At 46.6% G+C, this 15958-nt stretch overlaps 1 protein-coding gene across 3 annotated transcripts in view; it reads right to left on the bottom strand.

Annotated features, from left to right (window-relative positions):
* Positions 1-7752: 7752 nt before the first annotated feature.
* ABHD17C (abhydrolase domain containing 17C, depalmitoylase) overlaps positions 7753-15958 on the bottom strand; it is a 50352-nt gene continuing 42146 nt past the window's right edge. Inside the window, exons 2-4 of one of the 3 annotated variants that reach the window (XR_011438357.1) lie at positions 12726-12905; positions 10925-12121; positions 7753-9234 (exon numbers count right to left, since the gene is read on the bottom strand). Coding sequence is in view for 2 of the 3 variants with exons in the window: in XM_023649312.2 (XP_023505080.1) it covers positions 9015-9234; positions 12726-12905 (400 nt within the window). In the remaining variant the exon portion in view is untranslated. The remainder of the gene's footprint in view (positions 9235-10924; positions 12122-12725; positions 12906-15958) is intronic. The other 2 variants (XM_023649313.2, XM_023649312.2) reach the window with 2 other exon arrangements.

The following is a 15958-nucleotide window of genomic DNA, read 5'->3' on the forward strand; positions in this document are numbered from 1 at the left end:
CATGGCACTGCTTGGCAAGCCATGCTGTGGTAGGCGTCCCACGTATAAAGTAGAGGAAGATGGGCACGGATGTTAGCTCAGGGCCAGTCTTCCTCAGCAAAAAGAGGAGGATTGGCAGCAGATGTTAGCTCAGGGCTAATCTTCCTTAAAAAAAAAAAAGGCCCAGTGAAACAGGGAAATAGAAGTGGATTCTGTCTGCCTACTGGGAAGGTCGTCACTGGCTGTATCTTGTTATTTTATTCCACAGCCACGTGACTTGTTCTGAGCATATACCAAGAGTATAAGATAATTGCTCAGCTAAATGAAACAAAACAAAACAAGCTCTTAGCATTTCTAGGAACACAAATGTCTGCCTGTATGTCTGACAAGCCTTAGAAGAGATGGCGGTGGGGTGCAGCAGATGGGAGGATGACAGACCTGATTCCCTTCACAGCACCGGGTAACGCTTGGCGTGTTATACATTTATTTGATTATCGCCTCTTGTCCCACTGCCACTAGAACGTAAACTTCACCAGACGAAGGATGTAGTAAGCATGATTTATTTACAAAGTGCATGATACTTAGACCAATAGATATTTGGTGCTATTGAAATGGAGGTACTTAGCAATTTCTTCTTGTGGCTTTGAAAAAGATTTTAATGTATTTTGAGCCTACTTGTTCAAGTAGTCATGGAGCAAGAAACCCACTAATGTTGACCTGAGTAAGACGCCACGGAGAAAACACCAAGTCAAGGGGCAAACTGGGAGAAATAAAGGATTAGTATCCAGAATGTATAAACAATCCCCATGAAAAGGAAACAGTTGGAAATCTATCAGAAAAGTGGGCAAGAGTCGTGGAGAGACATTTCACCATGGAGAACTTAGGAATGGCCCATGTTTTTGAAAAGTTGCTCATTCTCATGAGTAACCAGGGATGGAACCTTTCCCATCCACTGTTGAGGCAAAAGTTCACAAGGTCACAGGAGGTCAAGTGCAGCATGTCAACTTCCGTCCATTGCTGGCGGGAGGGTAAACTGGTGCTCTTACTTTGGAAATGACTTGGCATCACCTAGTGAAGCTGAGCAGGCAGATCCCCTATCACCCAGTGATACTCAACTTGGGGCTGCGCGTCAGCATCACCTGGGAGCTTCTTGGAAATGCAGAATCCAGGCCGCCCTCTCCCCTGCCCCCTCCCACCCCCGCCACGGACCTGCTGAGTCGAAATCTGCTTTTAGATGCCCATTGGAAACCCCTGGGGAGACTTAAGAAGTCCAGGTGCCCAGGTGCACTCCAGACCAGTTAAATTGTGATCTCTGAAGGTAGGGCCCGGGCATCAGCATTTTAAAAAGCTTCACAGGTAATTCCAACATGTAACCAAGCTTAAGGAGCAGCAACCAGAAGTGTCTCGTCTCATGAGAAGGACAAAAATAGCTTTAATGGCAAAAATCTGGAAGACAATCTAAATGTCTGCCAACAGTGAATCACACACACACACACGATCTTACTGACTACACAGAAGGGGCACAGGGATGACTAACAGGAACTTCAGGACAGTGGGTACCCTGCGGGGTGGGGGAGGAAAGGGCCCATGATGGGAGGAGAATGGGGGCGAAGGTGAGTTCCTACAGTCCTGGTAATATTCTAGTTCTTAGGCTCAATACTGGCAATATAAGTGTTCATTGTTTTCCCCTTAAACTGTAAAAATATGTTTTCTCCACTGTTTTGGATAACATTTTAACATTTAAAAGACATTTTAAAAGGGCATTTATTGTATGTGTTCTTCTGATCCCCCTTCTTAAGTGCACATTAACCTCTCCCAGACATCCTTTGCTTCTCTCTTCTGAGCTGGTTTCTCTCCCGGGTTCCTGAGACATCAGAGTGGAGAGGCCCCACCTTTCTACCCATCTGGGTCTCTTTTATCCCAGAGAAAGTTCTAGATGGGCTCAGGAGCTACGCGTGCCTCACAGGTCCATCTAAGGGGCACCCGGAAGCCCAGAGAAGGGAGATTGGGGAGAATTCAGGCAGGAGACAGGCTCTGTGTATGTCTGGAGGCCCTTGGGCCCATCTCAGCCCATACCCACAGAGCCAGACAGGGCCAGTGTGAACCAGCTGGGACCAGCCAAACGGTAAATCATTTAGAGGCAGAGTAATGATTAAGTAACAATGTAGCCAGGGCAGCAACCGGGTAGACTGTCTTAACCTAGCGTTTTCAAAGTGTTTTGTTTTGTTCTAAACCCAGACCTCGCCCATCCATTTAAGGAGTGGTTCCGAGCCTGGTCACCTCTTGCAAAGCATTTCTGCCTGCAGAATTTCATCTGATCCTCCGGTGACCACGTGGTTGGTATCAGCAACACTGTAGAACAGAACAGGCTCAGAGCAGTCAAGAGAATCGCCCAAGGTCACACAGCCACCATGGCACAAACACTCACACCAGGCCTGCTGTCTCCATGCCCAGGATTCTTTGCACCGTCTCACCCGCCTCTGGGCCTGTAAACGCTTCTGCCCTCGACTCCTGCACATCCAGAGGTCCCCTCGCTATGCAGAGAGCTCTCACAAACCCACGCCCCTGCCTGGGCTTGCTTGCTGGGTAAATTCCAGCTCCTTGCCCTCTCAAAAGCTGCGCTCACAGTTCTCAGAATCCGAAAATAGCGGTTTTAAAAGAACCTGTAGATAGCATCTAGTTCAGTGTCTTTGATCTTTCAGAATCACTGACACCTTTGAGAATCTGCTGAAACCGTGGACCTTGGCATGGCATCCAATTTCAAAGGGGTCACAGACCCCAAGACTCCTGTTCAGAACTGCAGAGCAAGTAGGGTGCTTCCTCCAAAAATTAAAAATAGAATTTCCATTTGATCCAGCAATTCCACTTCTGGGTGTGTACTCAAAAGAACTGAAAGCAGGGTCTCTAACAGATATTGGCACACCCATATTCACAGCTGCATTATTCGCAAGAGTCAAGAGGTGGAAACGACCCAAATGTCCATCAATGGATGAATGGATAACAAAATGTAGCATATCCATACAATAGGAAATTATTCAGCCTTAAAAGGGAGTGAAATGTTACAACATGGATGAACCTTGAAGACATTATGCTCAATGAAATAAGCAGTCACAAAAGGACAAACACTGTATGACTCCACTTATATGAGGTCCCACAGTGGTCAGATTCATAGAGACAGAAAGAAGAATGGTGGGTACCAGGGGCTGGGGGAGGGGAATGAGGAGTTAGTGTCTATGGATAGAGTCTAGGTTTGGGATGGTGAAAAATTCTGGAGATGGATGGTGGTGACAGTTGCACAATAATGTACGTGTACTTAATACGACTGAAATGTACACCGAGAATTGGCTAAAAAGGTAAACTTTATGTTACGGACATTTTCCCCTGGCTGGGAAGGAATAGGACAGGACCAGGCCAGGCCTCCTTGTCCCAGGGCTGTGTCCCAGGCCCTCTGCCATGGAACCCACCCAGCTGGGCAAGCTCTGGCAGGAAGGGCTGTGCCTTCTCTGCGGAAATCCTGGTGGGCAAGGCCTCAGGGAGGAGGTGGCGCGGCAGAGCTGATAACGTGGGATGTGATGTTTACATGAGCTCCATCTGCGGCTTAGTAACCCTCACACACCCTCACACACAAGGGGGTGAGATCCACCCAGGATCACGAGTTTTCTCCAGTAAAAGCAGCATTTTCACGGGAGAGCAAGAGAGTGCCATCTAATGGGGTTCCAAAACAAATTTCAGTAACAAAAAGTCTTACTGATGCCATTTGGTACCCACCTCACGTGAATCCTGAAGGATGGGTCTGGACTCTCCTCCATCCACATAAAGACTTACTGACAAAACAAGTAAACCTCCACTGCAGAGACGTACAGCTGTTAACATCTGGGTGCACATTCGGCTCTTCGTTCCAGGTTGGAATGTGGGGAGGGGCAGTGGGAGAGGGGAATCATATCAGAGCAGCTATTTAGTAACCAGTTTTACCACATAACAAGAAACAATGTATCGTAAACACCTTGTCATGTCGCTAAATGTTATCCTATAGCATCATTTATGACGACTGCAGAGTAACACATTGTGTGGACATAATAACTAAATCCCTGTTGCTGGAAACTTAGCTTGTTTGCAAGTTTTCATTCTTACTAACACTGACATAAGCCCATCTCATCTTCTTGATTATTTCCTAAGAATAAATTCCCAGAAGCCAAATTGCTAGATTAGGCTTTTGATTCAAAGTATACTTTAGAATGTTTGAACCAATTTGGTGTGCAAAATTAGCAGTACAATTCTAAAGGGCACATTTATCCCCATCTTTACCACCAACGGGTATTATGCTTTAAATATTTATGCCAGTTTATAATTTAAAATGTCATTTTATTATTTAAATCTATTTATTTGGTATATTCATTAGATTATTTAAATCTGTAAGTGATTACTGTGGACAATAATCTCTTCAAATAAACGTTCCAAAGAACCTCTCCAAATAAATATTGAACAATCTCTTTAAATATTTATACTAACTTTATAATTTAAAATGGCATTTTATTATTTAAATCTATATTTATTTGATATATTCATTGGATTATCTGATTGAATCTAGATGCGATTATTACAGACAATAATCTCTTACGAATAGTTTCTTCACGTCCTGTGCTCTTTGACACTGCATCCGTTGATTATTAAGTATCTTTATACATTATCTGTCATATGCTTTATAATGTTCCCCTGCTTGTCACTAGATTATGCTTTTTTTTTTTTTTTAGAAAGATTAGCCCTGAGCTAACATCTGCTGCCAATCCTCTTTTTGCTGAGGAAGACTGACCCTGAGCTAACATCCGTGCCCATCTTCCTCTACTTTATATGTGGGACGCCTACCACAGCATGGCTTGCCAAGAGGTGCCATGTCCGCACCCGGGATCTGAACCAGCAAACCCCGGGCCACCGAAGCAGAACATGTGACCTTAACCACTGCGCCACCAGACCAGCCTTATGCTATTTTTTTTTTACTATGAGTTTTATATTTTTCATAGATCAAATCTAGTAACACATTCCTTTCTAGTTGCAAGCAGTAACGACAATGGCGCTGTCCAGGCGAGACAGAATCCTGAGCAGCCTCTGGGAGGGTCATTTAACCCAGAGTCCAGGGTCAAGAAAGGCTTTCTCGACTCCAGAACCTGGGAGGACCGGGACTTTTCACTCTTGACCTTCCTCACCTGCACTTCTTCATAGCCGGCCGAGCACCTCTCCACCTGCCGGTGCCCTGGCCATTCTTGGCCCTCCGTCCTCCTACACAGATTTCAGCATCACCTTGTCACGTTCCACACACAAAAAAACACTTTTGGGATTTTTATTGGAATCATACTGACTATAATCTGTTTTGGAAGGATATATTTAAAAAATAATGAGCCTTCTTATCCATAAACATGGTATAGATCTCATTAATTTAGGTCTTCTTTAACATCTTTATCACTTGCTCCAGAATATGCCTTGTACGTGATGTGTTGCATTATTCCCAGGTACTTAATATTTTTCAATGCTATTGTAAATGATATCTTTTTAAGTGAATTTTAAACATTTTTACTGATTTATAGACATAAGATGGATTTCTGTACGTTGATTGTGTGTCCAGCAACCTAAATTCTTGTTACATCTATTAACTTGTCGATACTTTCAGGTGGTGGTCCACACCATCGTAATCTGAGAATTACAGTTCTATTTCTTTTCCATTTCTTTTTAAAATTTTCATTGAGGTATAATCTACATATCATAAAATCTATCCCCTCAAGTGCACATTTGAAGGATTTTCAGTAAGTTTAGTGAGTTGTGTAACCACAATAATCTGGTTTTAGAACATATCCATTCCCTTTTTTCCCCCCATGTCTTCTACCCTTTTCATTTTTTTGACCCTGCTGCACTTGCTGGGGTCTTCCGTGTAATTCTGGGCAGAAGTGAGGGTAGTGGGGACTACAGCTAACTCCCAAGGTAAAGTGGAATAATTCTTCCAGTGTTTTACCACTCAGTACAATGCTTTTTGGTTGCTGTTTTGAATAATCTCTCTGTGTTGTTTCTCTCTACTCCTAGTTTGACCAAGTTTTGCCTGGTTTTCAGGTCATGAATGGGACACTGAATTCACCACATTTTGTCTGTGTCTACTGAGATGATCATATGATTTTCCCCCCAAAGAGGGCAGCTTCCGGTGAGTCTCCCCACCGCGGAGGGCGTTCTCAGATTTGTTCCCAGTCCCCTGAGCCCCATCAGACTGGAAGACCAGCGTTCAGGTCTTCAAAACCAACCCAGCTCAGTTCCTTCCAGGAGAAACGGGTTTCACTGCTCCTCTTCCCTCTTGGCTCTCGCCTTGACCTGGCATTTGACCTCCAAGGTCTTTATTTTCTTACCAGTTCATGCATTTTGAAGATTTTTTCCATTTTATTCAGTAGTGTTGCTTTTTTTTTCCCTGAGAGAGTTGGTCCACATCCCAAGTCCATCTTAGAGCAGAAAACGGAAGTGACCTAGACCTTTCAGGTTCATTACTAAGTGTGTTTTGCATCCACTACTGTTGTGAATTGGGGTCTCTCTTGGGGTTCCCACTGTGACCACACACCATCCTCAGAGGAGGGCTGTCCCTGGGTCAAACTCTGGCAGAGTCGACCAAAGCCGCCCCCCCCCCGCCCCCCCGATTCTGGAAAAGGAGTCAGAAACACGAGCTGCTTCAAATGGATATAAACCACCCCCCTTTTAAAACAAGGAACTGAAAAGGGCTTTGCCACCTCAGCTTTTGTTATTGTCAATCTTATTACGGTTTCCCATTAACACTTATGAAATCTGGCTGACAAAAGGGATTTGGGGAGGAAAAAAAGGGAGAGATGGTTACGGAATCTGCAAGCAGCAAACAGGATCAGAAGTCAGGTCTCTGTGAACCTGGGTTCGCTGCTCTCGAGACCCAAAGGCAGGCTGGTGGTTGTGCTTCTTTCCCTTCTAGGTCTCCTGGACATCCGGGACAGCGTCCCCTCTGGAGCTTCAGGTGAGCCAGCCCCACTGATTCCAGGCCAGGAAGCCACCCTCAGTGGGCTGGAACACACATTCTGTGAGCTCGCCCCGTCCTTACGCCTCCCGCGACCAGTGCCTTTTACTGCGTGCTCAGGAGGGGTGCCACGAGGTGAAACGAGCCCCCCTCAGCTGCTCTTTGTCTGGTCAGTGGTCAAAGGGCTGAAAAGCCCAGGGAACACGCCTGACAGGTTTCCAGACTCCAGCCCTGTTCTCCCTCCCAGCCCAGTTATGACAAGACTGCCTTCATCACTTTTGTTTCGTAGCCAGACTCCACGGCTCATTCGACTTGGATCCCACCTGCACTTTCCTACTCCACGGTTTGGACCTTGGGTTCTTCTGAAAGCAATCTAAGGTCTCCTATGAAACAAAGGCACACAGCTCGAGAAAGGCAGCAAAGTTTGTAAGCCCCAAGAGTTTCTTCTTAAATCAAGACAAAATGTTTTCTTTTTTTCTTTTTAAGATTTTATTTTTCCTTTTTCTCCCCAAAGCCCCCTGGTACATAGTTGTTTATTTTTAGTTGTGGGTCCTTCTAATTGTGGCATGTGGGATGCTGCCTCAACGTGGCTTGATGAGCAGTGCCATGTCTGCGCCCAGGATCCAAACCAGTGAAACCCTGGGCCACCGAAGCGGAGCATGCAAACTTAACCACTCAGCCACGGGGCCGGCCCCACAAAACGTTTTCTTATTCACTATTTCCCTGGATGGAAAGATGGAGGAAAAGACTGCAGGAGCCCACACTTTCTGATCCATGCATCCTTTATTCCACGACCCACCGCCGTGCCGCAGCTGGGCAACAGCACACAAGCTGACAATCAACCGCAGTCCAGCTGTACAACAATCTGAGGCTTACAGTACATTTAAGGCTTTGAAATTTGAAAAGAAAAAAAAATTCAAAATATAACCAAAGAATCCCCAAACCCAAACCCCCAACCGTACGAGCAGTGTAGCAATTTTAGGCATCTCACATTTTCTGATGCTTATTCGGTGCAACTCCAGTGTCAAAACCCAAATAACTCCTAAACTAAAAAGATTTAGTCAAATTCTAATTACATAAATTCTTCAAAGCATAAACTTGTTAATTTTGTTTTGTCTTGGAAATGTTATAAAATTTTTTAATAGCAAAACATAGGAATAAAAACATATTAACAAAATGTATTCAATCATTTACATTACAAGCAAGGAGTCCGCAGCTCATTGTGGTAGCCTGACGAAAGAAAATTACCCATTAAGAATCTATGCACAATGTAATTGCAACTATATACAGTACTTTAAAAAAGCCTATAAGAGGACTTTAAGAAAGAAAGTCTGCTAGGCTCTTTATTAGACCAACCAGACAATCAAAATATTAAAACTCTTGGACTAGTAATAAATTTACACTTAAAAAAAAGAAAACCCCAGATTCCTTTTGTTTAAGAATATTCCAGTTATATTTATACGGTTCCAGTTGGTGAAGCTGCTCATGAGAGTTCCACTAACCCACCCTTCCACTGATTTGTTTGGGGGGAAAGATCGGCATGTTAACGAAAATCAACAAAAGCATTTTCATCACAATAGTTTTCCAGTTACACTATCACAGCTTCACAAATGGACTGAACCCATGAATCCAGTGGCTGAAAGAGGGCTGCGGATCAAATACTGAGAACGTTGGTGGACAGAGGTCTGAGTCCTGCATAAATGAGTCATGAATGATGGGGAAGGTAGAGACGTGAGCATCCTTTATACGGCACGAGGGGACCGTCCCCCAGCCAGTCAGCTCTCACCCCCATTCCTGCAAGGAAAGGAAGCTGGAAATCATGACTGCTCAGTTGAACATGTTGTGTGAATCAGGAGACCCAGCTCTAGACAGAAAAGGCTGAGATTCCCCCAGATCTGTGAGGAGAACATCGTGCAGCCAGCACTTCCTCGTGGTGAGTGCGCCAGTGCAGCGATCCAGTTAAAGCATGTGCCAGACGGAGGACTCTTGTGTTCACAGTAAATGAGGTAAGATGGAGCGGTCTTCTTCAGGAGTTGGGAAGTTCGTGAGATATGAACTGTTTTAGTCTTTCTAGGTATTGTGCGTAAAGCTCTATGTCATTATGCCCGGCGCCTTCGACCCAAAGGGGCTCCACGGCCCGGGGACAGCGCTCATACATTGCCAGGCCGTGGGAGAAATCAATGACCTCGTCCTCTGTCCCGTGAATGACCAGCACAGGAGAGGTGACTTTAGATATCTTGTCGATGCTGCAAAACAGATGGGGGAGGGGGAGAGAGGTCTCCTTCAGTTATGCTCTCAGACAACACACATCACACTTAATGGAACCGAATCGGCAGCCAGGGGCGAGGGGGGGCAACACTGTGGGTTTTTCCCCCCCTCATTTTTATACTAATTCTTTTTTTAAAAAACAAACTTTTCATTATGGAATCATTTTGGATTTGCAGGAAAGGTGCAAAGATAATATAGAGTGCCTAAAAACCCTTAACCCGTTTCCCATATGGTTAACACTGTATACACCACCACCACGGTACATCTTCAGAAGCAAGAAACCAGCGTCAGTTCGCTGTGAGTAACTCAACTCCAGAGTTTATTTGGATTTCGTTAGTTTTTCCACTGATGTCCCTTTCCTGTTCCAGGATCCAACTGAGAATATTGCACTGCATTTCGCCATTGAATCTTTGTAAAGCAGTTTATTAAAAACAGAACTCTTCAAAACCATCAGACCAACAATCCGGTAACTAAGCTCTCTGATATATTCATGTTTTTGAGAGAGGATTTTTAAAAAAAATAAACAGGCTAGAACTTAACGGATCTGCATGAATGTCTCTTGTGAAAGCTGGACACTTAATCCAGGGCTATTCGAGTTCTCAGAAGTCTTCTTTGAGAGCTGTCTTCAGACTCGATCAACAAACTCCTCACAAGCCTCGCTCCATCAAAGCTAATGCCTCATTTTTGATAAAAACTGTAGTACTCAGCTTGAAAACGTAATGTAAGGTCGAGACTGGATTACAAATGATGTGACTGTTTACAAAAATCAAATGTACCCTTAGAGGAGGAGGAATGCGTGAGGATCTCCAGAAGAATGTGCTGCGGGCTCTGGAGGCATTTCCCAACGAGGAATTCAAACAACTCTGAGCTGGGCTGGGCTCTGCTCGGCGTAGAGGCGCCTTCTCTGAGGCCAGACAAATCTAGAGAGGGGAGTCTCTGTCCAGCCCATCCCTCCTACAGCTGATTTTCTCTCCGAATCTGATCCTAGTCAAAGTTACAAGAGGATACCAACTGGTACTACCTGTAGGGATCTCTTCGTTAAAAATAACAACTAATATTTATTGAACATTTCCCACAGCCAGGTACTTTCCATACAAAACCTCATTTAATCTTCAGAGACACAGTGAGAGAAGGAAGACCCTCTCTGTTCAACCAAGGAGGGAACTGAGGCTCAGAGAGAGGATTAAAAAACAGATATGAGGTCGAGGTGATAATAAAGAGCTCTGACACCAGTTACACGTCCCAAAGACCTACCAGCAACCATTGTATGGCCTTCATTAACAACCCACAAGCTGCCAACCACTTCAAGACATCCCGGGAGGGTGACAAACCCTCACCAGCCAAGGCACCTGCCACGATCAGAGGCACCGTGTGTGGCAGCATTCGGTCTCACAGACTGAGAGTCTTGTTTAGAAACCTGCTTTTCTCCTACGTTTATCTTTAAAGTGGACACTTCTTCTAAGAATGCTAGCAGCGCAATCATATTCAATCAAAAAGATTTTTACGGACAGTGAGAAGGGGCTCCACCCCGGAGGGCGCTCGTGAAGTGAAACGCCACGTCTGACTCTAAACGCAAAGGGACTACAAGGACATAAACTAGAAACCAAATAAGGATCAGGACTCCTTTTATTTATCTTTTTTTAACATTAAAAGGAAACGTGGACATACCTTCCTTTATAGAGAAGAACACAGACAGGACTCCTCTGTTCGGTGGCGACGGACCCCGTGAGAAAACCGTCAGCCAATTCAACTACTGATGAGTCACGCGACTGGTAACGGTCTGAAATCTGTCGTATTAGCACCGTACGGCACTGAAGAGGAGGAACGGCCTTTTTTGGCTGCCTCCACTCACCACCTCAGTCAGGCAAACTGCTTAACTCTCCACAATCTTTCTCCTGATCCACAGAAGGGGGGCTGTAACCTGACCCGCTTCTTAAGGCTGCTGCGAAGAGCCAGCGAGATGGCAAGTGTGCCACATTTAGCCCGACACCTCGTGCATCAGACCAACCCAGCAAAGATCAGTTGCTAGTTTACTATGAATTAAGAAGCTGCAATTCATCACCACGGCTGTATTTTAAGGTGATGCTGATTTAAGAGTCAGGAAATCTATTCATTCTGTTGCCAGAGTAACACCCGGCACTGCTCCCCACAAACACGCTAAGTCTCTCCCTTTCAGCACACTGGCCCCTCACTGCCAATTCGGCACAAACGAGGCCACGCTGGAGATGCACATTGGCCCTACTTAGCATTCTCAGCCACTCTGCTAGAGATGCCAGTCTTGCTCAACTTTCCCAGGAAGCTGAATTTCACCAAGCCCCGGTGCAGACCGCACAGGGCTGGGGTCCACCAAGGAGCCAACAGAGGTCTCTTCTTGGGAAACGAGACAGGCTGGGAACACACGTTTATGGAACCAAACGATGTTCTTTTTTTTCCCCCCAGCAATCGCAGAATGACTGCAATTAATGGGTCAATCAAAACCCTCAAATTGTACATTATTTCTGCTGAGGCTCTTTCTACAAAATGGCACTACCAGCCGGCCAGTCCTGTGGCCACCGGCTCAGACTATGGAAAAGTTGAGAGGGCAAATGGTTTTTATTAAAAACACTTTCCTCAGCTTAGATTAAAAAGAAAAAAAGAAAATTTTCAAACAGAAGTATTCAAGAAACAATGTGCTTGCCACATTTGCATTTTCAGCACCGTTAATCATTTCTCCTCCTTCCATCAGTGGGAACTAGAAACCAGCAGGGACTCAGTTGGCAGCGGCTCTGCCCGCTCTGGGACAGCCGGTGGGGGAGGACCCCGGCGTGGGCTCTTGTTCTTGTACCTCCGGTGGCAGGTGCAGGCCCCTCTGCAGGGAAGGAGGTCCTGGTGACAGGGGAAGGGCAGGAGGAAATGAGCGGCTCTCAGGGGTCCGGGACTACGGGTGGGGTTGGTCACTTACACTGTCCCCGTGGCCCGTTACTGCCTTGCAAGTCGCTCATGGCACCCTTCCCCTCACCTGTCCTGTCTGATGGAAAAGTAAGAGGAATATCACAGCTGTGGGTGCCCACAGTGTTAGGGGCATGCAGACCCGTCAGTTGCCTCACTGCATGTTTTGCATTTAGCTCTTTGTGATTCAACAATCACGTCCATCTGAGTGAATGAATGATGCTCCACTGTGTGCTCCTTCAGAACACATGGGGACTTTCCCCTTTATCGTGCACAGACAGCTGGATCAGTCAGTCCTGGGTATCAGGATGAGCGAGGTCCTTATAGGCCAGCTGGTGGATTTTCACAAATGAGCCAGCCCAGAGGACAAAGTCCCTCATGGGCATTTGTACCATCTTCACGTCCATGTCCCCTGAGGGGCCAGCACAGGGCCCGAAGTGCGGACGCATTCAGTGCACGTTTATCGGTGGCCCAGTTAACAGTGGCATCAGATCTGAACTCAGCTCACGGGACCCTTGGCCCTGGTGGGGTCGTGACTTACCTGGGGAACGCGTCGAAGCAGTAGGTTTTCCTGGTGTCGGGAAAAGCCACGCGCAAACCCGACATGAGAGGCGAGTGGAGGATCACGGCGGCGCACTCGTACCGTGAGGCCAGGTCAACCGTGGGCACCGTCCCAATGCTCTGACCGTACAGGATGATGTTCTCAGGGCTCACACCATACCTGGAGAGACCAGAGGTTCGAGCCATTAGCTCATGTATGGAAGGAGAAAAGGAGAGAGACCGCGATGTCTTAGACTAGCAAAACTCACACATCGACCAGTTTAAAAATCACATGATCTGACGTGTACACTTCAGCTTAAAAAGAACACGACATCATAAAAACAAACATCAGGGGCCTCGCTCAGAATTAAGGGGCTGAGATTATGTCTTCCACCACATTTTGCAAAAATAATGCACACGACTTTTTCCTGGAAAATCAACTAAATAAATGCATTATCGATGTCATTTCAGTATCTATAGTCATCTCACTTCCTGTTCTTCCCTCTTTATAGTTTGATAATCATAAATGTATTTCTGAAAGAGAAACCAAAAGCATGTGTGGTAAATTGTAATACTGTTATTAAGAACCCTCCAAGTGAAGTTTTAATAATGAAAGAGAACAGTTTTAATATGAAAGATAATAGCATTTATCAGAAACAGGCACTAGGAGATAATTAATTTGAAGACAAATGTACTTTCTCTAGCCTCTTCTCGGGGCTAAACCATCCCCAGTCTTTCAGTCCATCAGTTGTCTCCTAGTTCGTTCTCTTGCAACGTTTAGTTGGATAAACGGCTCTGCACAATAAAGACGTTTCCTGGCCTCCTCTGCAGCCTGGTGTACAGAGAACGAAGCTCTGGCCACTGGGATGTGAGCAACCTGTGGTCACAGCTTTAGAGAAAAGGCTGTGCCCCCCTTCCCCCGCCCCCCACTTGTTGGTGGGAGGCAGGCGTCGAGGTGAGCCAACCTCAGCCCCACAAGGAAGAATGTAGCACTGCAGACACAGTGATGGAACAACACAGAAGGGTCCTAGGAAAAGAGGTACTCATTAACCTACAATGGAGATCCAGAATATATAAAGAGCACCCAGAAATGAAAAAGAAAGAGACAGAAGCAATGGAGGCAGATGACAGGAGAGGAAACGTGAATGCCTGACACACATAAAAAGACGATGCCCAAACTCGTCAGCACAGGACACACAAATTAAATCCACGAGTTCTGGTTTCACACCCAAGAGAGGGGCAGGAACTAAAGTGAGACGACGTCGAGGGACAGCGAGGACAATGAGGAGGGGAGCTCTGTCACACTGCTGTGGAAGGATAAACTGGTGCAAACACTGGGGAAAATAACTTGATAGTCTCTGTAGAGGTGAAGCCTATGGTCCAACAAGTCCGCTTCTCGATGTAAACACCTACTGTGGCTTATACGACAACGTGACGCCCTTTCTGAGCTCAGCCGCCAATGACAAGAACTGTCGACCTACAGCTGAGGGGGGGTGGTGGTGGAGGATTTCGGCTCAGCTTCCTCCCCCTCAAGCTCCCTGAAAACTCCATAGGAAAATGGGGCCCTTAAGGAGGAATTTGGGGAGGGGATGGTTATTTCTGGGGGGTAAGCGTTGGGATGTGCTTCAGAGAGCCGACACCTGGCCTGTGCCGTGAGGGGCAGATGGGTTAAACACGTGGGGATGCACAGGGTCGAGCGCACACAATGCAGCAATGGGAAGCCCAGGGCGGGCAGGGAGTCCAGCGAGCGGCTCAGGGCGGCTGGGGAGCCGAGACAGAGCTGGGTGGGCCAGCGGGGGATGTGTCTGGGAGGAGCTCGAATGGGCAGCTAAAGGGTTAGAGCTTGTCGTGGAGAAGATGCGGGGCTCCTGGAAGTGTCCAAGGGTGAGAGACAGGAACAAAGTTACGCCTTGAGGAGATTCATCTTTCAGTGGCATGCAGGACGGAGGGCGGAAGCATGAAAAGGGAGCCAGGAGAAAGTTAAGGGACTATCAAGAATCATACAGGGAAGAGGAAAGAGTCTAAAAAATTTAAACAAACAAACAGAAAAAAAAGAGATGCTCTGTCTGCCCCAGACACAGGTAGAAAAACACCTGCTCAGAACCAGGATCCTCCTCCTCTTTCTACAGGGAAGTGTCTGTGTGGCCCCAGCCCCTGGAACATGCCACCATCCAACACAGCTGTGCCAGATGGAAAAGCGTCCCAGGATGCAGGTCCCGCCTGCTCGTCTTGCGTGGGGCTTCATTTCAGTCGGAAGAACAAGGTATCGAAAAACGGTCAGCAAAAGGAGTTATGATGCCGAGGTCTGAGGAAGGATCTTACGGCTGTAGCAGCCTGTGCCCAAAATCCCCAAGCCAGAGACTGTGGATTTTAAAACACAGCCCCCTCCACCAGAACTAAATGGGAAGAGACATCAGAAGGGAACACCGTTCTAGCGCATCCGCCAGCCATCGCACGGGAAAACGCCCTCTACTGAAGGACAGTTATCCCAGGACCTCTCCCAGCGCAGCTGTCCTTCCTTACGGGACAGGGACGTCCACCTCAGCAGGAGATTTTAAGCAAGTTCAGGGATCCTTGGGGAGAACATAAGTAAGATTAGGGGTCTCCTCCCTCCGCAATTTTCACCAGATTTTCAAAGTTGTCTATGACCCCCAAAAGCGTACGAGCCGCTGCATACAGCATGGTGGTGGTGGTCAGGAGGAGGGGGTCAGAAGGCAGAGGAGAGCATCCCCAAACCCCACACTCGGAGTGCAGGCTCTCTCCACCGTGGCCACTCTTGTCAGTTCATTTTGTTATCAGTTATAAAAAAAAATAAATCATCAATGAAAGAAAAATCTAAGAGGAGGGGAAAACTGAAAACGGAGGGCAGTACATGAAGAACAGAAGATAAGGGATGATTAATGCTAGAAATCAAAACTAAAGTAAAAGCATTCCAGCTCACACTGGCAGCAGACTGGCCCCGCCTCTTTGATCGAATCTGAAGGGTGGTGGGGAAGATGTGGGATAACCTACTGCGGTCACGAGTAAGTGTTAATCCCACTTACTGTGATGGTCAAAGCTGCTTTTCTGGTGTCCTGATCCTGTTTCTACGTGACACTCCTTCGACCTCGGGGGCAGCACTGAACAAATAAGGGAGAAATGGACCCAGCCAGCCAGGTGGGCGAGGTGGGTGCGCGGTTACTTGCACAGCCAGCCCTTTCTCGAGTGTCCTAAACTCGTCCTTCCTCAGAGATG

This window comes from Equus caballus, chromosome 1 (genome assembly GCF_041296265.1).
Source record: "Equus caballus isolate H_3958 breed thoroughbred chromosome 1, TB-T2T, whole genome shotgun sequence".
In the NCBI taxonomy this organism is placed as follows: Eukaryota; Metazoa; Chordata; class Mammalia; order Perissodactyla; family Equidae; genus Equus; species Equus caballus.